At 42.8% G+C, this 24,462-nt stretch overlaps 1 protein-coding gene across 1 annotated transcript in view; it reads left to right on the plus strand.

Annotated features, from left to right (window-relative positions):
* Window positions 1-24,462, plus strand: part of LOC142489928 (solute carrier family 26 member 10-like) — a 111,504-nt gene that overhangs the window by 37,171 nt on the left and 49,871 nt on the right. The window contains 4 exon segments of the mRNA XM_075591567.1: window positions 1,390-1,554; window positions 2,313-2,465; window positions 4,770-4,852; window positions 6,022-6,169. Coding sequence (XP_075447682.1) covers window positions 1,390-1,554; window positions 2,313-2,465; window positions 4,770-4,852; window positions 6,022-6,169 — 549 coding nt within the window.

Raw genomic sequence — 24,462 nt, forward strand, 5'->3', positions numbered from 1 at the left:
GGATGCTGTTCTCTTTGTGACCTTGTGCACTCGCTCTTTTATGTGGCAAAAATTGTCTCACTAGACACCGCTTTTTTTCTTATTTTTATATGTAAAGCATGTGACAATGTATTATTATACATTCTTACCTAAACTGGCAATCGTTTGGTGCTCCTGTTGCAAACTTGTTAAATCTTGATTGTGTGCTGAACATAATGACCGCCTTTGAGTTTCAATCAATCCTTCAGACAGTGTAACTCAGCAGCTACAATATATCTTTATATTACTAAGGTAACATTATCTATTGTTACAGTTTACAGCTCAAGCAGGTGGGAACATTGCAACAAATTATCCCAAACAGGAAAGTGTTGCAAAGATCTTGCACTGTTGGGGAGGTGGGCTAGAGCCTGTAATAGAAATCAAAAGATGCTTTAAAACAAATACAAATGACATTAAGAGGTGAATAATACTTTTTTTTTTAAACAGTCACTATTATCTAATACTACGGAACTAATTTATTTTTTTTAAAAGTAACGTTTCACATGTTTTTCAGATTTAATGTATATACATTTTTCAAAGGGGAAAATAAACAAATAAAAGGCGTATGTCCTTTGGCCCTCCTCAAATGGTGGCCGGGGAAGGTACAGAGGACTTTATACTAAGAAGGGTGAAACCCAGCCAGATGCTGAGCCGGAAACGAAAACAAGGTTTTGTCTCATTTTCTGTCCGGGCCCAGCACGTCAATCTGAGTTTGGGTAAATGATGCTCGGATTGGTGATGTTCGGAGGGTGGGGGGAAGGGGCCGAGGTCTGGATTTCAAGGATCCGGATGTACTCATCTCACGTTTGTAATGCTGTTCTCTAAAAGAATGTAAGCAGAATTGGGCAACTAACATTGTTCCTGATTAGCGAAACAGCCTTGAATTGTGCACCAAAGGATTTGATTGAAATAAGCGAAATCGATGTAGCGGGAAAAAAAGATAAACAATTTGCCCCACACCTACTTAGTGGTGTTATGCTAGACAGCTTCTGCTGCCCGATGGCACCTTAGGAAAGTGGAAAAAGGATTGTGTTGTTGGACCAAACGGTCTGTTGCCAAAATGTAGCCTATGTTAGCGAGTTGACATCTGAGGAGTGGTGGTCTCGGCATGGAGGTGAGACGGGAAGACATTTTGCGCATTGAATGAGAAGGAATCCCGGGAGATGCAGTGGAGGCTCTGTAAGAACACCCAAAGGCTAAAAGCTAATGGGCAGGAAATGGAAAGAGATCAAGAAGACAAAGGAGAGGGAAGCAACCAGTCTGTGGAATTAAAATGCATTAAAAGGTTTAGATTAGGCCCAATTTACCACTGTCCATCGTAAACTTGTCTGACGTCTTTTTTCGGTAACCCTATCCACCTGTTGTCTACAGGTGGTCATGTTTGTGCTGCAGCTTGGCTTCCTCTCCACGTACCTGTCCGAGCCCATAGTGAAAGCTTTCACCAACGCGGCTGCTTTCCATGTCACCATTTCCCAGATTCAGAGCATGCTGGGACTTCCACTTCCACGATTCACTGGATCTTTTACCATTTTCAAGGTCAGTCAAGAACCCGACCCCAATTACCTTTAAGACAAGAAGCAAAAATGTTTAAAGTAACTCTATCAGTAGTTTGGAATAGAAAACATGCAACCATGGTAGCTATAAAAGGACCTGGGTATGATATATAGACACTAAAGTGTGAAATTAGCATTTAACGGTCATATTTACTAACAGTGCTATGCACTAAGGCTCCTTTAGCCCGTTCAGCTGGGGCATAAGGTGCCTTTATGCTTAGCACTGTTTAGTAAATATGGCCCTTTGTTTTTTTGTAGGCTTATAACATTAAAACTCCTTTCAAGTAGACCAGTGTTTCACAACCCTCACCTCATGACACCTTAACCAGGCCATGTAGTGGGGATTAACAACCAATCAAATATTCATGTGTAAATTAAGTACATTTTGGTGTGCTTGGGTAATCCTAAAAAAAAAAAAAACTAGTTGGCCAGGGATCCTTGAGAAAGAGTTTAGAGCAAATGTCATTGTCGTACATTAATATGATCTGGAAGATAATTTAAAAAGACTTTTCCTGAGGCATGAGCTGATCTGACCACATCTAAGTAAGAGATCTTTGTCTATCTGAAAAGTTAATTAAATAAAACACCTGGTGATTATTTTCATATTGTAAAAACTAAGAGCCAGATTTACTAAATGGTGCTATGCCTTATTGTGACTTGTTACCCTTTCAAGTATGTTGTAATGATATTTAAGTGGCAGCTAGTGTTGAATCAATCAAACCTTTCTTCCTTCCTGTTTAGACACTGGCATCAGTTTTTAAAGCGCTGCCCATGACGAACATTGCAGAATTAGTCATATCAGTCATGTGCCTGGCAGTTCTCATTCCCATCAAGGAACTTAACACACGTTTCCGTACCAAGCTAAGGACTCCCATCCCAGGGGAGATTGTTATGGTAAGATCCCAGACAATAACAAAAAAACAAAACAATGGTGGGCACTCACCTACTTAAAGGAGCAAGCGAAGCTTTCTTTTTCTTTAAAAAAAATTATATTGTGTAACGGGTTTCCCCCCCCCCCCCATTGGCAGATTATACTGTGGTGCGAAGAAACATATAGTGTTACCAGGTGTGTGGTGCGTTACCTGTTGGCTCACAGGAGGGCTGAGCTTCCGCCACAGGGAACCTGGGGCAATTATGATATTATGAGTAACCACTTATTACTCGGTGCAACGCCTCCACCTGCGATGGTGGATAGGAGAGCAGGAATTGTTCCTCGCAGGACATCATACAATAACCATATACACGATATGTGAGATAACCAAATACCTTTTACTTTGGAACATAAGAACACATATATTATCACACTGAATATAACAGGTGTCCCTCCCCAGAGGCAACACTGACTGCGGCGTCACGCAGAACCTTTCCCCAACACCAGGTGATCCCACCCAGTGTCCAGTAGTTCCCACCCAATGTCCCACACTCTTGGAGAGAACGTGGGTGACTGCGCAGTCACTATTAAACTAAGGGCCCGTTGGTGCACTTGTTGACTTAATAGTACCTGCCCGAGCACTCCCGTGTTCGGATCTCCAACTGGCTTCACAAAGAATCCGGCGAACGAAGCACACCGGAACCACCTCCAGGACGATCCCACCCGGAGGACTGCTGCAGCCGCAACGATGAACTGCGCCCACCTCAATACACGGAGGGCAGCGCCCGCTGAGTCCCTAACTGACTTCACAAACTACATGGACAATACTGTACTATAGGCCGTCCCTACAGCACAGCAACCTTGATGGCTTATGGGGAAACTCCTAGGGGCCTACAGGGGTTAATAACCTGCCCCACTCCCCTAACTCTTCCCAGTCCTGACTATTACTTAACTGATCCCAGCGCCTGCAGCAACAAGCTGTGACCCACTGGATGCGTGCAGTCAACGTGCTGCACAACATGGTGTCTGCCTGTCAGACCTCACGGCACTGACAGCCGTGACCCTGACAAGACAACACACACTCACTAAGGGCAGCATCCCTATCTTGGGCTGTCCCTATTCAATTACCCACTAACCTGGTGGGGAGTTGGGGCCTACCTGGGGTGTGGGTACCTATCTGGGTGCAGGAGCTGCTCTCGCTACCCGCACCCTTCCTTCCCTCACAGCTCCCTGGCTCCAACGGACTAACGTGGCCTCAGCGCGTGAAATGTATCTCTTGCCTGCCTGGAGATCCTAAGCCCTATTGGCTCCCTGGCATAACGTGGGGCGCGCAGAGGCTCCTGGGACTCGTAGTCCCTGTCTAGAGCCTTCCTTGGTAGGCTAGGGTTTCACGGGCTTCCTGGGCGCTGTACTGCGCATGCGCGATCTCCCTGATACTGCCGTAACCTTTCCCTGCCTTGTGTCGCACTCGCGTGGCTCTTCCCTGACTCCAGGGCACTTCCTGCGCATGCGCGATTACTGCGCATGCGCGAGTGGTTGTAATGGCAGCCCCCGCTAGCCGGGTACGCCGCCGGAGCTCCAGGGACGCCGAGCGCTCCCTGCACTGGCCCCCACCCTCGCGAAGTACCGGCGGGTCCATCGCTGCTGTCAGTGGCACCCGCAACCGCTCGGCACACACGGAGGGGGGTCAGTGAGTGTAAAAAAAACTCGGGGCTACATTTGCTTTTTTTTTAGCCAGGATTGAAGCAAGGGGTTTCCTGAGCTAAACTCAGCTCCGGGGACCCCCTGTTTCCGGAGATACTTCCCTCAGTAGGAGGTGCCAATAGCCGTTCTGGCTGAGCTATATGGGCTCTAAAGTTTAAACCTCCCGCATCACATTGGCCAACCTGAAGCTGAACTTGATGACGTCACAGCTTGCTATTGGCCTGCAGGACGCGGTAGCTTCAAAACTCCACCACAACATGAACCCTGGTAGCTGAGTAAAGCAGCTACCGGCACCTACTGTACTACGGAGGTGTCATCGGAAGCAGGGGGTCCCGGGGAGCTGAAATTAATGGGATTCAGCTCCAGGGAACCCATGGCCTGTGTACAAAAAGAGCTTGAATTGCCTCTTTAATGTACAGTACCTGTTCCTTTCATAATAAGTATAGAATTGTGGTCTGTCGCATCCTTAATTTTGATAAAGTGATACATCTTACTAATAGAAGTGGGGTGTATTGTGGAAGTGGGGTGTATGTATAAGATTAATGAAGGAGGTGCTTGCATGGAGGGCAAGGACATGCCACCTATTAAAGTTGATCTTTGCTTGCCTTGTTCACCTACTCCAGGTCCTGGTAGCTACAGGAATAACTTTTGCTTCATCGCTGGACATCCGATATGATGTGCAGATAGTTGGGAGCCTTCCTGCTGGGTAATGCTTTTTTGTTTGTTTGTTTGTTAGTGCCAGGGAGAAAATAGCGAGGATGCAGAACCCTTCAGCAGATGAGTCTTTGCCTATACAGCTTGAATTGACAGCTCTTTAGGGTCAGGACTTAATGTGAGCTGTGTATCAATGCACAAGTATGCACCAGTTGTACCATTCTGCGGCATGCCAAGCTGCACCAGGTGTACTGTGTCAAAGGAAAAATCCTATTGATTTCAATTGAATTTTTTTTCTTGATACATAGCTGCAGATACATTTTTGTCTCTCTATATATACTTAGCATGACTCTAGCCGTTGGAGATGTAATTGCATGGAGAGCTGTCAATAGACAACAGAGTATCAGCACCAAAACTACTGCATATAGATAGGAGGCAGATCCTATGAGTACTTACTGTACATTGCATTGTTTTGCCTGTTTTCCTCTTTTCTACAACTCTACTGTATCCTTCAGCCACGCAATACACTGTAACTCCCTTCTATTTACAGTTTTATTTACCACAGTTAATCTTTTATCAGGCTCACACTTGCAGCATTGTGAGTCAAGGTGCAGATTTGTGTAGAAAAGGAAATAATAGAGTTTCTGATTGTAAGAGCCAGTGGAGACACTAAAGTCTGGTTTTCACAGAAAATTAAAATGTTATTAAAAGTTGAATTATTCATCTCTTCATATCAATGTATCGAGATGTTTGTGTTGATTTAGAGTGTAGTGCAATTCCAAAGAACAGGGAAACAGCCTCAGGCAAGGAGAAACCCGCGTGTGCAGCCAACACAACACAGACAAACAATTTCTTCAAAGTGCAGGTCTCCTCTAAGACAGAGATACAAAGTAGAGCTCTACTCACAAGTTCATAACAAAGTTCTCCCTCTAATGTGACAGCCAAGAAAAGTGTTCTTTCCACTGTTCCTGGCTGTCACATTAAAAGGAGAACTTCATTATGAACTTGTGAGTAGAGCTCTACTTTGTATCTCTGTCTTGGAGGAGACCTGCACCTCAGAATAACCCTCAAATATTTATTTCCTATTTGTGTGCATGTCACAAAACTAGCCCAATTTCTAGTGAGAGCTGACAAGTAAACATTGGGTACTTGTGTGACGGCTATTGATGAATATACGGTAGTTACTACTCTGTTTGCTAATATTTACCTCTTTCTTCACAGTTTTCCAACACCCAAACTCCCAACCCTGGAAGTAATACCTGAAGTTATTGGAGACACCATAGCCATGACTTTTGTGGCATATGCTGTGTCTGTGTCACTTGCCATGATCTATGCAGAAAAGCACAGATACAGCATTGATCCAAACCAGGTGAGTTTGTGCAACATTCTCTTCCTCTTATTTACTGACGCCTACGGGTTACTAACATTGGTTAACACATATTGGTCACTGCCTCTCACCGCTAGTATTCACATCCTTTGTAAAAGTACTTTGATACCTAAATGGAGAAGTAAATGGAGAAGTAAATGGAGAAGTAAATGGAGAACTTAGGTAATATCCACCAAAGATAAAGAAAACATTTGTTTACTTTTTATTTAAAGTCCAATATATCTTGATAACTTGTACAGAACTACAACTTTAACATGTAGAGTCATTCAGTCTGGAACAGTCATGTAGCTAGATTTACTTGCAGGACAACTCAGCAAGTGGGAAAAAGATGGTTGTCTTCTCTGTCTGCCAGCGGGCCTCCCCCATGCTCTCGTTTATGTCCCATTGCTATTTTGTCTCCTTCCCACGATCTGTATTCCTATCTGTTTCCCGATACCACCTTTTGTTTCCTTGATGTCACCTTGTAACCATATCACACCTTAGTCATTCCAGTGCCACTTCGTCTCCCTTGTGTTCCCCCCCTCTTGTTTCCCAAAGGCCACCTTCTCTTGTCCACCCATTGTATATCAAGTTTAAAATGATTTTACTGATGCACTCACCCTATACACTGGCGACACACTTTATTCGAGCACGGCTAGTCCCGCGAATTCGGGTATACTCGGGTGTATTCAGGTTTCTGATATTTTTCAGCCAGAGTGCATTGCGTTATTTTCCGGCAGGAATTTAAGCTTTTTATTCCGGCTGGTTACAATACTGCAATGCCGTCAAAATACACATGGTGGCGCTTGCGAGCTATTCTCTGTGAAGCCGTCCCCTATAATGAATTGTAATGCAGTATATATATATATATATATATATATATATATATATATATATACTGTATAACAACAACCCCTGTAAGCCCTAACATACAGTACTGTACTGTACTGTATATGCACATACATAAATGATACTACAGTACTGTATGGGCGGCGGGGGCGAGATGTGTTTGCAGCAGAGAGAGATCCGCTGCTCTCTCTCTGCGCAAACATCCACACATTAAAAATTATTTGAAATACATTTTTATTGATAGTGTAGATGTGCAGGGGGTCTCCGGAGCTTAACCGCGGTGGTTTTAGGTCTGGGGACCCCGTGCCCCCCGAGATACAGGCCCCTTTAGGGGGTGCCGGTATCCAGCTCTGCGTTAAAAGCCCCGATCACGTGACCGCGGCCTGTAAACCAAGCAGAGCAGAGGGATACCGGCACCCCCTAAAGGGGCCTGTATCTCGGGGGGCACGGGGTCCCCAGACCTGAAACCTGTGCGCTTCTGCTCTGGAGACCCCCTGCACATGTACACTATCAATAAAACACATACAATATACAGTATAAATAAACACTCGTTCTTTACCTTAGCGTCTATGCGCTATGGTAAAGAAGCATCATTTCTGTATTTTAATAATATTGTACAGTGAGCAGGGGGTTCCCTGAGCCAGAAATTAATGCTCAGGGAACCCCCCTGCTCCTGATCAATATTATTAAAAATACGGAAAATGCTGCGTCATTACCATAGCGGATAGCCGCTAAGGCAATGAAGGGGTTAACCCACCGTGCCCGCTTTATTGTGTGTAGTGGGGATGGGTGAGGGGGGTATTTGGCCCTTGGTGTGAGTTTAGGACTTGCGGGAGGGGGGGGGGGTTGCGGGTGCACTTAACCCCTTCACGATCGTAGCAGTTAATACCGCTACGGTCATGAAGGGGTTAAGCCCTCCCGCTACCCCACCCCCCCCCCCCCCCCGCAAGCCCTCCCCAACCATCGTTGGGGCGAATACCCCATTCACCCACCCTCCCGCTACCCACAATAAAAAAATACACACACACAGCAGCCGCCAAAAAATAAATAAATAAATGACAATAAATACATTGGAAATACATTTTTATTGATAGTGTAGATGTGCAGGGGGTCTCCGGAGCTGAACCGCGGTGGTTTTAGGTCTGGGGACCCCGTGCCCCCCGAGATACAGGCCCCTTTAGGGGGTGCCGGTAGCCCTCTGCTTGGTTTAAAGGTCCCGATCACGTGATCGCGGCCTGTAAACCAAGCAGAGCAGAGGGATACCGGCACCCCCTAAAGGGGCCTGTATCTCGGGGGGCACGGGGTCCCCAGACCTAAAACCACCGCGGTTCAGCTCCGGAGACCCCCTGCACATGTACACTATCAATAAAAATGTATTTCAAATGTATTTATTGTCATTTATTTATTTATTTATTTATATTTATTTATTAATTGTGCTGCTGCTGCTGCAAGTCGTAAACTCACACCAAGGGCCAAACACCCCCCTCAACCCCAATAAAAAAAATTCACGCACAGCAGCCCCACAATTAATAAATAAATCTAAATAAATAAATAAATAAAATCTATGTAAAACCCCCTCCCCCTATTCTCGCTTTTAAAACGCCCTGCCTTCTCTCTAATCTATGTAAAAAAAACCTCCCCCTATCCCCCTATCCCCCTATTGTGTGTGTGCGTTAAGCTTCCCTGCAAGCTATGTAAAAAAAACCTCCCCCTATTGTGTGTGTGTTTAAATCTGTCTGGCCTGTGTTTCTGAGTGCTGAGTGCTCTGCGTTTAAAGGTCCCGATCACGTGATCGCGGCCTGTAAACCAAGCAGAGCAGAGGGATACCGGCACCCCCTAAAGGGGCCTGTATCTCGGGGGGCACGGGGTCCCCAGACCTGAAACCTGTGCGCTTCAGCTCCGGAGACCCCCTGCACATGTACACTATCAATAAAAATGTATTTCAAATGTATTTATTGTCATTTATTTATTTATTTATTTATATTTATTTATTAATTGTGCTGCTGCTGCTGCAAGTCGTAAACTCACACCAAGGGCCAAACACCCCCCTCACCCCCAATAAAAAAAATTCACGCACAGCAGCCCCACAATTAATAAATAAATCTAAATAAATAAATAAATAAAATCTATGTAAAACCCCCTCCCCCTATTCTCGCTTTTAAAACGCCCTGCCTTCTCTCTAATCTATGTAAAAAAAACCTCCCCCTATCCCCCTATCCCCCTATTGTGTGTGTGCGTTAAGCTTCCCTGCAAGCTATGTAAAAAAAACCTCCCCCTATTGTGTGTGTGTTTAAATCTGTCTGGCCTGTGTTTCTGAGTGCTGAGTGCTCTGCGTTTAACCAAGCAGAGCAGAGGGATACCGGCACCCCCTAAAGGGGCCTGTATCTCGGGGGGCACGGGGTCCCCAGACCTAAAACCACCGCGGTTCAGCTCCGGAGACCCCCTGCACATGTACACTATCAATAAAAATGTATTTCAAATGTATTTATTGTCATTTATTTATTTATTTATTTATATTTATTTATTAATTGTGCTGCTGCTGCTGCAAGTCGTAAACTCACACCAAGGGCCAAACACCCCCCTCACCCCCAATAAAAAAAATTCACGCACAGCAGCCCCACAATTAATAAATAAATCTAAATAAATAAATAAATAAAGACATGAAGAGAAATAAATATATACTGTACAGTATATACACTGTATATATATATATATACATATATATATATATATATATATATATATATATATATATATATATATATATATATATATATATATATATACAGTATACATATATACACTGTGTATATATACTGTATATATATATATATATATATATATATATATATATATATATATATATATACATACTGTATGTGAGTGAAAAGAGAAAAAAGTAACCCGTATGGGAGCACTCAGGTATGCAATTGATATATTTGTTTATTTATTTGACACAGTGCAAAAAGGGATGAATAAACAGTACATGATTTAAAAACACTTAAAAAAGAGGCATGGACCCTTAAACACTAATGAACAGCACTAGGGAACGACACACACTGTCAACCCTAAACATGAAAAGGATAGTGACTCAAAAAACACTAGGGAGAATCAAAGTGAATCACAATACAGTAGGTTACTGGGTTTAAAGGCACCTACAGTATACAACGCTAAGGATAATGCACACTACAATACCAAAAAGTATTTTAACCAAGCAAGTAAACCAAAATCAATATATACTGTAAGTAACAACCAGAAAAGACAATTTAAAACCAAACTAACCCTTACAATACCAAGGATTACATCTATCTAATTGTAAAAAACCTTATACAGTACATTATACACAGCATTGTTTAAAAACCCCTTCCCCCCTAATGTTTGTGTTAAGCAGATTACACTGAAGGGAGAGAGATATAAAGGCCTAAAGCCCCTTCCCCCCCTAATGTTTCTGTTAAGTAGATTACACTGAAGGGAGAGAGATATAAAGGCCTAAAGCCCCTTCCCCCCTAATGTTTGTGTTAAGCAGATTACACTGAAGGGAGAGAGATATAAAGGCCTAAAGCCCCTTCCCCCCCTAATGTTTCTGTTAAGTAGATTACACTGAAGGGAGAGAGATATAAAGGCCTAAAGCCTTACCTGCATTGGTAAACCCTCCCTGCATTGGTAAACCCTCCCTGCATTGATGTCGTGTAGTGTACAGTACAGTATGTAAATGTGGGGAGGAGGGGGGCCCAATGTGCATAATGTACTGTGAGGTCTAACCACCCTCACCCCCTACCCACATACTGTACCGTTACCCCCCCCCCCCCCCCCCATCCTGGCCATGGCCCCTCACGCACAGCAGCTCCACAATTAATAAATAAATCTAAATAAATACAGTACATGAAGAGAAATAAATATATACTTTATATATAAATGTGAGTTTATAACTAAAATAAAGAATATTATTTCTAGGGGCCCTAGAACAGAAGTTCCCACGCCAATTTCGCGCTCATTGCTCTTTTTTTTGCTCTTTTTTTACAATGTTGCTGGTCTTGCGGCTTTGCAGTATGCAAGCAAAAAGCGCAGTGTATGAAGTCTGGGTGAGCGCTTTCCACATTTGATGCCTACGGCACCTTCCCATTTCTACACACTTCAATACCTGCACAGTTGGTAGCGCTTTCCATCCCAGCTACCATTCTGGATTTTCACCTCTCACAGGCCATTCTTGCCCGAGTCTGTCCTATCAGACAGGGGCATTAACCTGTATCCACACCACCTGGACAATTTCTCTCTGTCAGAGACTTGTGCTATTTATTTTATATATTTTTGTGTAATTATTCATGCAAATTTATGCTCATTTCATATGTGGTTTTCAACATAAAGTGGCTGCTGGGCCTGATCCTAACTCATACAGTATACAGTAGCGCTTCCCTGTTTGTTAGTTTATTGCAAGCAAAAAGCAGTTTGTAGTACTGAGTGTGAGATAAATTACTGTATTTATCAGTGTTGTTCAAAGAGAGTTGATCAGAAGGATTCCCCTTATATACAGTACGTAGAATTAATAAAATTGTATTATTTTCCGATATCCGCAGTGATTCTGGTCAACCTGACAGATTTTTAGTAATACAGTATACTGTACTGCAAGACCATGTGTTGTCTACCTTTTACTACAGTATACTGTACTGTATGAATGACAATAGAGTGCTGTATACTTTATAAGGGGAATCCTTCTGATCAATTCTCTTTGATCAATACTGATAAATACAGTATCATATTTATACCCCTTTAGCACCTGTCGTTCCATCCTATGCACCCATTTACTGTACAATGGTGATTGCGGTCGTATTCACGTACTTTATGTGAGATAAATTAACCAGTTCTTTTATTGCTGAAGTCGCCACAAAATACTTTTATTTACAAATACAGTACAATACAATGGTGAAACATTTCAAGTTAACAGCAATTCAAAACATCAACACACAATAATACATACTTTACAGTACTGTATACTGTACTAGTATATTTGGGCCTTGTCTTTGGGGGTTTATTAATGCAATTATTAGGGTGACCTGGCGTTGGAAATACTGACACAGTACAATCCTACAGTACAGCTACACCACCCACCCCCTCCCTTAGAGTTTTTAATCCCTCCCTGGCCAAGCATCAATCGTCTGGCTAATCCAATCCAAGCCATTGTTTTGTTAAACTGGCCCTGGGCTGTTCAGAACAGCCACTGCTTCTAAATTACTGAAAATATACAGGATAAATATACAGTGATGTGAAATAATCCTTTCTGTGTGTCTGAGAGTGTTGAAAGTCACCAGGTCCTCATCTAGTAGAGTACATTCTCGAATACCTTTAGAATAAAAATACAGTATATATAAATATACAGTATAAATATTGCACAGTATACTGTAATGTTAAATAACCCATCCTGTTCTTTTTCCCTTCATACTGTAACAGTATCCTCATTGTGTCTGCGGTACAGTAGTTCATTGAGAGAGGAGAGGTTTTGTGTACATCATTACTGCTGTTTATATACTGTACATTTGACTGCACAAGCAGATTTGACGAACACAAGGCCCCCCCTCCCCTCTGGTGCACCCTTTTTCCTGGAACGACAAGAAAACAAAAACTTTGTTCAGTTACTGTACTGTACTGTATGTGCGTACTGTATTATGGTAGACCTACTGTACAGTAGGTGGCTGGTGCAGCTTTCTCTGGAAAGAAAAAATGGAGCAGTTAGTAGGCAGTTACTGTAGTATGTCAAACTAGTCTACTGTACTGTATACTGGAACTACTGTAAACTCTGACTATTGGGAAAGCTAAAATCTGTGCCATACTTACCTGTATCATAGTGTACCTACTGTACAATACTACAGCACTGTACTACTTTCCTGATGCTTGTCCATTGCGCGCGATGACAATGGGCAACACAGTGGCAATATGGTCTATATATTTATTGCATCGTTCCTCGGTGAGTACATCGTTCCAAAAACTCATTATGGCTGTATACAACTCGTCCTTCTTGGAGGGTTTCGCCACTTTACGGATGTGGTCCTTCAGCTGATGCCAGACCATTTCGATCGGATTGAAGTCTGGTGATCTGTGATTGGAAAGAAAGGACAATTAGTTTAAGAGATACAGTACACAGTAAAAACAGTGGGGAACATATAAATGGGACACGGTCTACTACACTTACTCCGCTGGCGTCTTCACCCAGTTGATGCCGCGCTCAAGGATATGCGCCGTCGACGCGGTGTGCTTGGGATCATTGTCCTGGTAAAAGCGATGACCATTGGGAAAGTCTTGTGTGATGTATCGCACTATCACGGGCACAATGTTGTCTTGGAAGAAATCTTTATTCATGATTCCTATAGCAAGAAAAGAAAAGTGCTCAATAGTACAGTACAGTGCATACGGTAAGGCAACACTAGTCAAGTACAGTGCATTAGGCGGCATTATATTTGAGAAATTGTACCTTCAAAGACGACAATGCATCCCGGTCCACGCCTAGAGATGGCACCCCACACATGCAGCTTCACAGGGTGTTTTGGCCGTGGCTTCAAAGTTATGCGGCCTTTTTTGTGGAACGCAAATCTTGCAAATCTCTCCAGCGACACAGTAGACTCATCAGTGAAGATGCAATCCTGGAAAGTCTCACCGCTGTCGATCCATGCCTGGGCCTGGAGCACTCTTTTGATTTTGTTTGCGTCCCGTATCATGGGGTACGCTCTGTAATGACAATGAATAAAAAATGTTAGCGTCACAGCGCAGTACAGTTTGCAAAACAACATTTTTACTTTACAGTACAGTACCTCCTGTACTGTCCACTACTAACCTCACACGTCCATATTTCCATCCAATTCTGCGTCTCATCTTCTTTATGCTGCTCTCGGATACAGTCAGATTGTGGTTTTCCTGAAGAGTGTTTTTAACCCTTAATGCGCTCCTCTCATCATTCTCCTCACTTATTCTGTCCACCAGAAGAGTAGTCTCCCTACAATGCAAAGAAATTATATTGTGTTATTAATATGCAGCAATATAAAATGTATACTGTATACTGTACATGTAATGTTGTAATATACAGTAAATATAAATATACAAAAAATGTATACTGCTGTACTATAAATATAAATAGACAAAATATACAGTATACAGTACTGTTGTAATATAAATATACTATATAAATATTCCGTTGTCAGATGAATTGCAATATACCAAAAGTGTATACTGCTGCACAAAAAATATAAATTGACCACACATACAGTACACTACAGTATATACTGTTGTAATATAATAAATATACTATATAAATACGGTATACTGTTGTTATATCATAATAAATACACATCATATACTGTATATTCCGTTGTCAGATGAATTGCAATATACCAAAAGTGTATACTGCTGCACAAAAAATATAAATTGACCACACATACAGTACACTACAGTATATACTGTTGTAATATAATAAATATACTATATAAATACGGTATACTGTTGTTATATCATAATAAATACACATCATATACTGTATATTCCGTTGTCAGATGAATTGCAATATACCAAAAGTGTATACTGCTGCACAAAAAATATAAATTGACCACACATACAGTACACTACAGTATATACTGTTGTAATATAATAAATATACTATATAAATACGGTATACTGTTGTTATATCATAATAAATACACATCATATACTGTATATTCCGTTGTCAGATGAATTGCAATATACCAAAAGTGTATACTGCTGCACAAAAAATATAAATTGACCACACATACAGTACACTACAGTATATACTGTTGTAATATAATAAATATACTATATAAATACGGTATACTGTAGATGTACACTACAGTTTTCTATATTTTTTTTGGTTAAGTTTTATAAATACAGTATACTTACGCATTTGTTACCCTTGGTGCCTTTTTGCGGTCTCTGTTTTTTCCTTGTGCATGATAGCACACAGTGCTTGATGGCACAACGAGGCCAGAAGCAGTTAACCAGCGCTGGATATCTGCAATTCGTTGTCCGCTCGTGTACATCTCCTTCATTCTCATGCTGAGATCCTTTGAAATCTTCTTAACAGGCATTGCTGCGAGTACTGTAGAAAGAAATACAAACACAAGAATGTGTATTCGATGTTTAGTCGATGTGTATTCAATGTGCAGTGAATCCACAAAATGGATGGTGTATTTATATGTTAATGACTCACATAACAGACCACCCACTTTCAACACCTGTACCTGGCCACCATGCATAAAAGGTTGTACACGTTGCATAGCCCACCACTTGCTGATCTTTATCTGAGGCATTGTCCAGATACTGCATTGTGTCTCCCGCTTACATGGAGCATCCCCGGTTCTATGGACGAAAGAATCATCTCACCTCTGCTGTGCCTGCCACACTGAAAAAAAGAAAGGCAGTTACCGTTCCCAAGCCAAAGGCAAAGCGACAGGCTAAGGCCAACAAAGAAAACCTTCTGCTGACCCCAAAGGCTAAGGCTTTTAAAACACGTCAGCCTTATTATGTGAAGAAGAAATACGGTACTGTGCTCGGTTCGCAAGACGCATGGCAGCCAACTCACCGAATCCGCAGACCACTTGCTCCCATAAACTTCGACGACTCTGCTGTAGCTGTCCCGGAAATCTTCAGCCCGGCTTCTCCACCCCCATCTTCTCCGGTTCCATCTGAAGATGCTGCTGCCTCTGAAATCAACGGGTCACTGTCTCCTTTGCTCTTGGACGACTCTGCTTCTCTCCCGGAAATCCAGCGGTCACCTTCTCCATCCCTCTTCCACCACGCTGCAGCTTCTCCTGTACCGGGCATCCCCAGGTCACCTCTTCCACTCTCCATCGATGCCGCTTCTCTCCAGGGAACCCCCATCTCATCCTCCGTTGCACCCATCCCCCCAGATCTCCAGATGCCATGCACAAGCAGCTCGTTGGACCGGATCCTGAATGGGCTAAGTGTGGATCTCCCCGGGAATTCTAGTGTGCTGGCAAAGCTAGATCTGCTTCTGGAGTCGGTGCTACATATGGAGCAACGGCTGGATCAACGGATGCTACATATGGAGCAACGGATGGATCAACGGATGGACAAGATAGAGGCAGACATAGCGGGCATACATTATTTGCTCGGTGTTAATGCCCCTGTTTCCCCGACGCTGGAGCAGGGGGGTGACATGGATGTGATGCATGGTACCTTCGACCCCCTTCCATCACCAAGCACACACCCTCCACCAGAAGATACAGTGTACTATGCTATTGAGGAGGACATGACAACCCCATCTAGACCACGCCAGGAGACAACCCGGCGACCACTACCGGAGGAAAGCTTCCTCCCAGACACCCTACCATTGCCCATCGCCTCAAGTACACCCGCTCCCAAAAGACTTCCTACACCCGCTCGCATACAAACAGTGCCCGACATCTCCCTGTGCGATCTGACACCGGTGCTGAGGGAGAAGTATAGGGTGAGGAGTGCTGGTATACCACACAAGTATGCCTTGATCATATTTAAACACCATGTTCCCTACACATTGTACTGCGAGTGGGTGTTCAAAGTGAACTATGATGGGAATCGCCAAAAAAATGCCCTTCCTGCCAATTTAAGGAAAAAGATTGTGGAAGAAATGCAGCGCTATTACCCTGTTACAGATCCTGTAATGAGAGGCGTTAGAGACTGCATTAATGGCGTTTTGCGCCATGCAAGGCATCGGCCATGGCTGGAAAATGGGGAGGACTTTCAGTGAGACCATACTGTAATGTTGTGCTGTACTGTACAGTACATGTTTTACCCTATAGTACCTGCTGTACTTAAACAAAGGATACTGAATGTTGTTGTGTGTTGCACGGTTTTTGTACTGTATTTGTAAATAAAAGTTTTTAGTGGCGACTTCAGCAATAAAAGAACTGGTTACTTTATCTCACACACAGTACTACAAACTGCTTTTTGCTGCCAGACTGCAAACCCGCAAGACCAGCAACATTGTAACAAAAGAGCAATGAGCGCGCAATTGGCGTGGGAACTTCTGTTCTAAGGCCCCTATAAATAATATTCTTTATTTTATTTATAAACTCACATTTATAAACCCCGTCACCCACCCCCGCTAAACACAATAAAAAATAATCACACACAGCAGCCGCCAAAAAATAAATAAATAAATGACAATAAATACATTGGAAATACATTTTTATTGATAGTGTAGATGTGCAGGGGGTCTCTGGAGCTGAACCGCACAGGTTTTAGGTCTGGGGACCCCGTGCCCCCCGAGATACAGGCCCCTTTAGGGGGTGCCGGTAGCCCTCTGCTTGGTTTAAAGGTCCGATCACGTGATCGCGGCCTGTAAACCAAGCAGAGCAGAGGGATACCGGCACCCCCTAAAGGGGCCTGTATCTCGGGGGGCACGGGGTCCCCAGACCTGAAACCTGTGCGCTTCAGCTCCGGAGAACATCTACACTGTGAATAAAACACACACATCATTAAAGAATCATTCTTTAGCTTAGCGGCTATGCGCTATGGTAAAGAAGCAGCATTTCTGTCTTTTTAATAATATTGTAGAGTGAGCAGGGGGTTCCCTGAGACAGAAATCTAATCTCAGGGGACCCCCTGCTCCTGCACAATATTATTAAAAGTTCAGAAACGAGGCTTCATTAGCATAGCGTATAGCCGCTAAGGTAATGAAGGGGTTAACGCATAATAACCAATAAATACATTCAATACACTACCCACTACCCATGGCAACCTCCGCTGCTGTACAGTAAAACAGAGAAAAAAAATAACACTTTCAAAGTAATGTCCCCTAACCCCTTAATCACCATAGCGGTTATTAACCGCTACAGTCATGAAGGGGTTAACCCGCCCTCACCCACCACTTGGGACGCCTACTGTACATACCCTCCCACTCTAACCCCCCACCCCGTGAGGCCTAACCACCCTCAACCCTCACCCACTAACTACCCACAAGGGAGGCCTACCCACATACCGTTGGGGAAACACCCCACCCCCACCCCAGTACCCACAATAAAAACAGTACAATCACCCACAATAAACAGCATTCTATTTATTAAATACATTACCCACCCCCTGTGCCCCCCCCCCCCCATAAATACAAGATTTATTCTTTTACATTCAGGGTCCATAACGCAGCCCCACGCTAGTCCCCGGTGGGCTGGCAGGGCACCTGGACAGACCTACAGTTTACCAGCAGCATTCCACAGGTTCTGGAGGCCTGCTGGTGGATCCTGCCAGCACCATGGCGCCCAGGTGGTCTCCTTGGGTCACCGTGAGCCTCAATTGGGTCCACACGGTAGGCCCAAGGATGTCTGGGAGCCCCGGGTCAAACCCACAGGTGTCTGCGGGGCCTCGGGTGGTTCCCATGGGGGTCTGGGGAACTCACGGGTGCTCACTACGGGTCCGCGGTGCCCCCACAGAAGTGGGACCACACATCATCATCCCCGCACCTACGGCTCGGAGGTGCCCCCACAGAAGTGGGACCACACATCGTCATGCCCGCAGACTACGGGTCCGCGGTGCCCCCACAGAAGTGGGACCACACATCATCATCCCCGCATGTGTCACCCGTGGAACCACCAGCCTGCTACCCTTTAGGATACCCGAGGATTCCCCGCGGGTGGTCTCCAGAGGTCCCACGCAAAACCACGGAAGTAACCCTGAATGTAAAAAAAATAAACCTGGCCAATACATTCAATACATACACCCTCCCCCCCAACACCTACAGTACAATAATGTGCAAAATAACTATTATCCAGATATGGATAATAGATTAATTGCCCATTATTAAAAACATTAACTAGCATATACAAATAAATAAAGTACTACTGACCTCATCAATACGAAGTGTCCGATGCCAGCGCCTTCCTTCTCTTGCCCACACAAAACATAGCCAAAACCAAGCCAATACATTGCAATTACATTCAGATATCAATTAACCCCTTAAACACCTTATCGGATAATAACCGCAAAGGTAATTAAGGGGTTAAGCCACACAGGCACGATACCCACCCTTCACCCATGAATTTGTACTGTGGCTTCATCATGCAACTATATATATATATACTGTATATATATACATACAGAGAGACAGAGAGAAAGAGAGAGAGAGAGATATATACAGTATATATATATACACACGTTATATACACACCCATGATAAACCAAATATACAGTACAAATAAATGTAGAAGGGTTATCAAAACCATACTGTTCTACAACCAAACACTTCTCCATACAGATACTACATTAAAATCAATTTCCTTTAAAAATCCTAACTGATCTCACAATCTACTGTACTGTATATGATCACAAACCAATGAAAAAAAAGTCACATTCCAAAATGCATAAAATCTATGCACCATACTGTATACATTCTGCAAATTAATCAAACGTAAACAAAAATCAGTTAGCAATCATTATTTACACCCCTAAACATTTCACACTCAATCAAGAACAATGAGACCATTAACAGATTCACGCCTAGAGCAGAACAATTAAGCCTTTGAAAAAATATAAGTACCGACAAAAATACAACCTTTACAGTACAGTACAACCAAGGCTATCTATCCCTGACCTTCCTCAAACACACAATACAATACCAAGGAATAATACATCTATCTAATTTTAAAATACTTTAAACTCACAAAATAATTAAAAACACATCTAATCCAGCTTTTAAAACATCATCATTTCTTACCCTGAATGTATACTGTACTGTATATCTCTCTAGACATATATATTGTACATACATACATACAGTGGCAAGAAATGATATACCACAAAAAAATAAAAATACACAGGTTAAAAAACCTTTTGAAAAAATTAACAAGTTAAATAAAATACATTTCTTTACTGTAGTTCACTTACCATTACTTGCCCCCACCGACTCCCGTTGCCCAGCTTACTCACGAACCAATCCACGATCAGGAACCCATAAAATAATAAACCATTGAAAATAATAAACATTAAACTAAAAATCCAAACCAATCCACGGGTCTTCTACTTGTAATACACCTTCATCTGTATTCTTCTTTCTTCTATCTCCTTCCGGGCGGGGCAGGGCGTGGTCTTCTTTCCATCATCGGCCACGCCCTTGTCTTTTTCCTTCTCCGGAGGTCCTTCCTCCGCGGCGTCTGGCTGCAAAATGAGACGACATAGGCTTTTAAAGGCCTATGACGTCACATTTTGCGTCATGGTTCCCACGGTCCTGATTGGACCGTGAAAACCATGTGTGTTGGCCGATAATAAAAAAATGATGACGTCACTTAAAGGGAATGAAAGCACAGCCAATCAGAATGGCTTTGCTTCAATTGCCTTTAAGATGACGTCATGAAAAGGCACATGGCCGTGCACACATGGTACTAGAGCCAATCAGAGCGTGGGAACTTTATGCCTACTCTGATTGGCTCTGGTATACCATGTGTCAGGGGCTTGGGGGAGAAAGGATGTGACGTCAATGAAAACCTGTCACGTGGTACGGTAGCCAATCAGAGCGTGGGAACTTTATCCCTACTCTGATTGGCTCTGGTATACCATGTGTCAGGGGCTTGGGGGAGAAAGGATGTGACGTCAATGAAAACCTGTCACGTGGTACGGTAGCCAATCAGAGCGTGGGAACTTTATCCTTATTGACGTCACATCCTTTCTCCCCCAAGCCCCTGACACATGGTATACCAGAGCCAATCAGAGTAGGCATAAAGTTCCCACGCTCTGATTGGCTCTAGTACCATGTGTGCACGGCCATGTGCCTTTTCATGACGTCATCTTAAAGGCAATTGAAGCAAAGCCATTCTGATTGGCTGTGCTTTCATTCCCTTTAAGTGACGTCATCATTTTTTTATTATCGGCCAACACACATGGTTTTCACGGTCCAATCAGGACCGTGGGAACCATGACGCAAAATGTGACGTCATAGGCCTTTAAAAGCCTATGTCGTCTCATTTTGCAGCCAGACGCCGCGGAGGAAGGACCTCCGGAGAAGGAAAAAGACAAGGGCGTGGCCGATGATGGAAAGAAGACCACGCCCTGCCCCGCCCGGAAGGAGATAGAAGAAAGAAGAATACAGATGAAGGTGTATTACAAGTAGAAGACCCGTGGATTGGTTTGGATTTTTAGTTTAATGTTTATTATTTTCAATGGTTTATTATTTTATGGGTTCCTGATCGTGGATTGGTTCGTGAGTAAGCTGGGCAACGGGAGTCGGTGGGGGCAAGTAATGGTAAGTGAACTACAGTAAAGAAATGTATTTTATTTAACTTGTTAATTTTTTCAAAAGGTTTTTTAACCTGTGTATTTTTATTTTTTTGTGGTATATCATTTCTTGCCACTGTATGTATGTATGTACAATATATATGTCTAGAGAGATATACAGTACAGTATACATTCAGGGTAAGAAATGATGATGTTTTAAAAGCTGGATTAGATGTGTTTTTAATTATTTTGTGAGTTTAAAGTATTTTAAAATTAGATAGATGTATTATTCCTTGGTATTGTATTGTGTGTTTGAGGAAGGTCAGGGATAGATAGCCTTGGTTGTACTGTACTGTAAAGGTTGTATTTTTGTCGGTACTTATATTTTTTCAAAGGCTTAATTGTTCTGCTCTAGGCGTGAATCTGTTAATGGTCTCATTGTTCTTGATTGAGTGTGAAATGTTTAGGGGTGTAAATAATGATTGCTAACTGATTTTTGTTTACGTTTGATTAATTTGCAGAATGTATACAGTATGGTGCATAGATTTTATGCATTTTGGAATGTGACTTTTTTTTCATTGGTTTGTGATCATATACAGTACAGTAGATTGTGAGATCAGTTAGGATTTTTAAAGGAAATTGATTTTAATGTAGTATCTGTATGGAGAAGTGTTTGGTTGTAGAACAGTATGGTTTTGATAACCCTTCTACATTTATTTGTACTGTATATTTGGTTTATCATGGGTGTGTATATAACGTGTGTATATATATATACTGTATATATCTCTCTCTCTCTCTTTCTCTCTGTCTCTCTGTATGTATATATATACAGTATATATATATATAGTTGCATGATGAAGCCACAGTACAAATTCATGGGTGAAGGGTGGGTATCGTGCCTGTGTGGCTTAACCCCTTAATTACCTTTGCGGTTATTATCCGATAAGGTGTTTAAGGGGTTAATTGATATCTGAATGTAATTGCAATGTATTGGCTTGGTTTTGGCTATGTTTTGTGTGGGCAAGAGAAGGAAGGCGCTGGCATCGGACACTTCGTATTGATGAGGTCAGTAGTACTTTATTTATTTGTATATGCTAGTTAATGTTTTTAATAATGGGCAATTAATCTATTATCCATATCTGGATAATAGTTATTTTGCACATTATTGTACTGTAGGTGTTGGGGGGGAGGGTGTATGTATTGAATGTATTGGCCAGGTTTATTTTTTTTACATTCAGGGTTACTTCCGTGGTTTTGCGTGGGACCTCTGGAGACCACCCGCGGGGAATCCTCGGGTATCCTAAAGGGTAGCAGGCTGGTGGTTCCACGGGTGACACATGCGGGGATGATGATGTGTGGTCCCACTTCTGTGGGGGCACCGCGGACCCGTAGTCTGCGGGCATGACGATGTGTGGTCCCACTTCTGTGGGGGCACCTCCGAGCCGTAGGTGCGGGGATGATGATGTGTGGTCCCACTTCTGTGGGGGCACCGCGGACCCGTAGTGAGCACCCGTGAGTTCCCCAGACCCCCATGGGAACCACCCGAGGCCCCGCAGACACCTGTGGGTTTGACCCGGGGCTCCCAGACATCCTTGGGCCTACCGTGTGGACCCAATTGAGGCTCACGGTGACCCAAGGAGACCACCTGGGCGCCATGGTGCTGGCAGGATCCACCAGCAGGCCTCCAGAACCTGTGGAATGCTGCTGGTAAACTGTAGGTCTGTCCAGGTGCCCTGCCAGCCCACCGGGGACTAGCGTGGGGCTGCGTTATGGACCCTGAATGTAAAAGAATAAATCTTGTATTTATGGGGGGGGGGGGGCACAGGGGGTGGGTAATGTATTTAATAAATAGAATGCTGTTTATTGTGGGTGATTGTACTGTTTTTATTGTGGGTACTGGGGTGGGGGTGGGGTGTTTCCCCAACGGTATGTGGGTAGGCCTCCCTTGTGGGAACTGATTGGGTGGTTAGGCCTCACGGGTGGGGGGGGGGTTAGTGTGGGAGGGTATGTAGGCATCCCGAGTGGTGGGTGGGTGAGGGTGGGTTAACCCCTTCATGACTGTAGCGGTTAATAACCGCTATGGTGATTAAGGGGTTAGGGGACATTACTTTGTATGTTTTAATTTTTGTGTCTGTTTTGCAGAAGCGGAGGGGCCATGGCCAGGATGGGGGGGGGGGTTAACGGTATGTGGGTAGGGGGTGAGGGTGGTTAGCAATGCAGGGAGGGAGATTTACTGGTAACAGAAACATCTCTCTCCCTTCAATGTACTGTAATCTGTTTAAAGCCCCCTCCCCCCTAATGTGTGTTTCTGTAAAATCTCTCTCCCTTCAATGTACTGTAATCTGTTTAACAGAAACATTAGGGGGGAAGGGGCTTTAGGCCTTTATATCTCTCTCCCTTCAGTGTAATCTATTTAACAGAAACATTAGGGGGGGAAGGGGCTTTAGGCCTTTATATCTCTCTCCCTTCAGTGTAATCTGCTTAACACAAACATTAGGGGGGAAGGGGTTTTTAAACAATGCTGTGTATAATGTACTGTATAAGGTTTTTTACAATTAGATAGATGTAATCCTTGGTATTGTAAGGGTTAGTTTGGTTTTAAATTGTCTTTTCTGGTTGTTACTTACAGTATATATTGATTTTGGTTTACTTGCTTGGTTAAAATACTTTTTGGTATTGTAGTGTGCATTATCCTTAGCGTTGTATACTGTAGGTGCCTTTAAACCCAGTAACCTACTGTATTGTGATTCACTTTGATTCTCCCTAGTGTTTTTTGAGTCACTATCCTTTTCATGTTTAGGGTTGACAGTGTGTGTCGTTCCCTAGTGCTGTTCATTAGTGTTTAAGGGTCCATGCCTCTTTTTTAAGTGTTTTTAAATCATGTACTGTTTATTCATCCCTTTTTGCACTGTGTCAAATAAATAAACAAATATATCAATTGCATACCTGAGTGCTCCCATACGGGTTACTTTTTTCTCTTTTCACTCACATACAGTATGTATATATATATATATATATATATATATATATATATATACAGTATATATACACAGTGTATATATGTATACTGTATATATATATATATATATATATATATATATATATATATATATATATATATATATATATATATATATATATATATATATATATATATATATATACAGTGTATATACTGTACAGTATATATTTATTTCTCTTCATGTCTTTATTTATTTATTTATTTATTTAGATTTATTTATTAATTG

The sequence above is a fragment of the Ascaphus truei genome, chromosome 3, assembly GCF_040206685.1.
Source record: "Ascaphus truei isolate aAscTru1 chromosome 3, aAscTru1.hap1, whole genome shotgun sequence".
Lineage (NCBI taxonomy): Eukaryota > Metazoa > Chordata > Amphibia > Anura > Ascaphidae > Ascaphus > Ascaphus truei.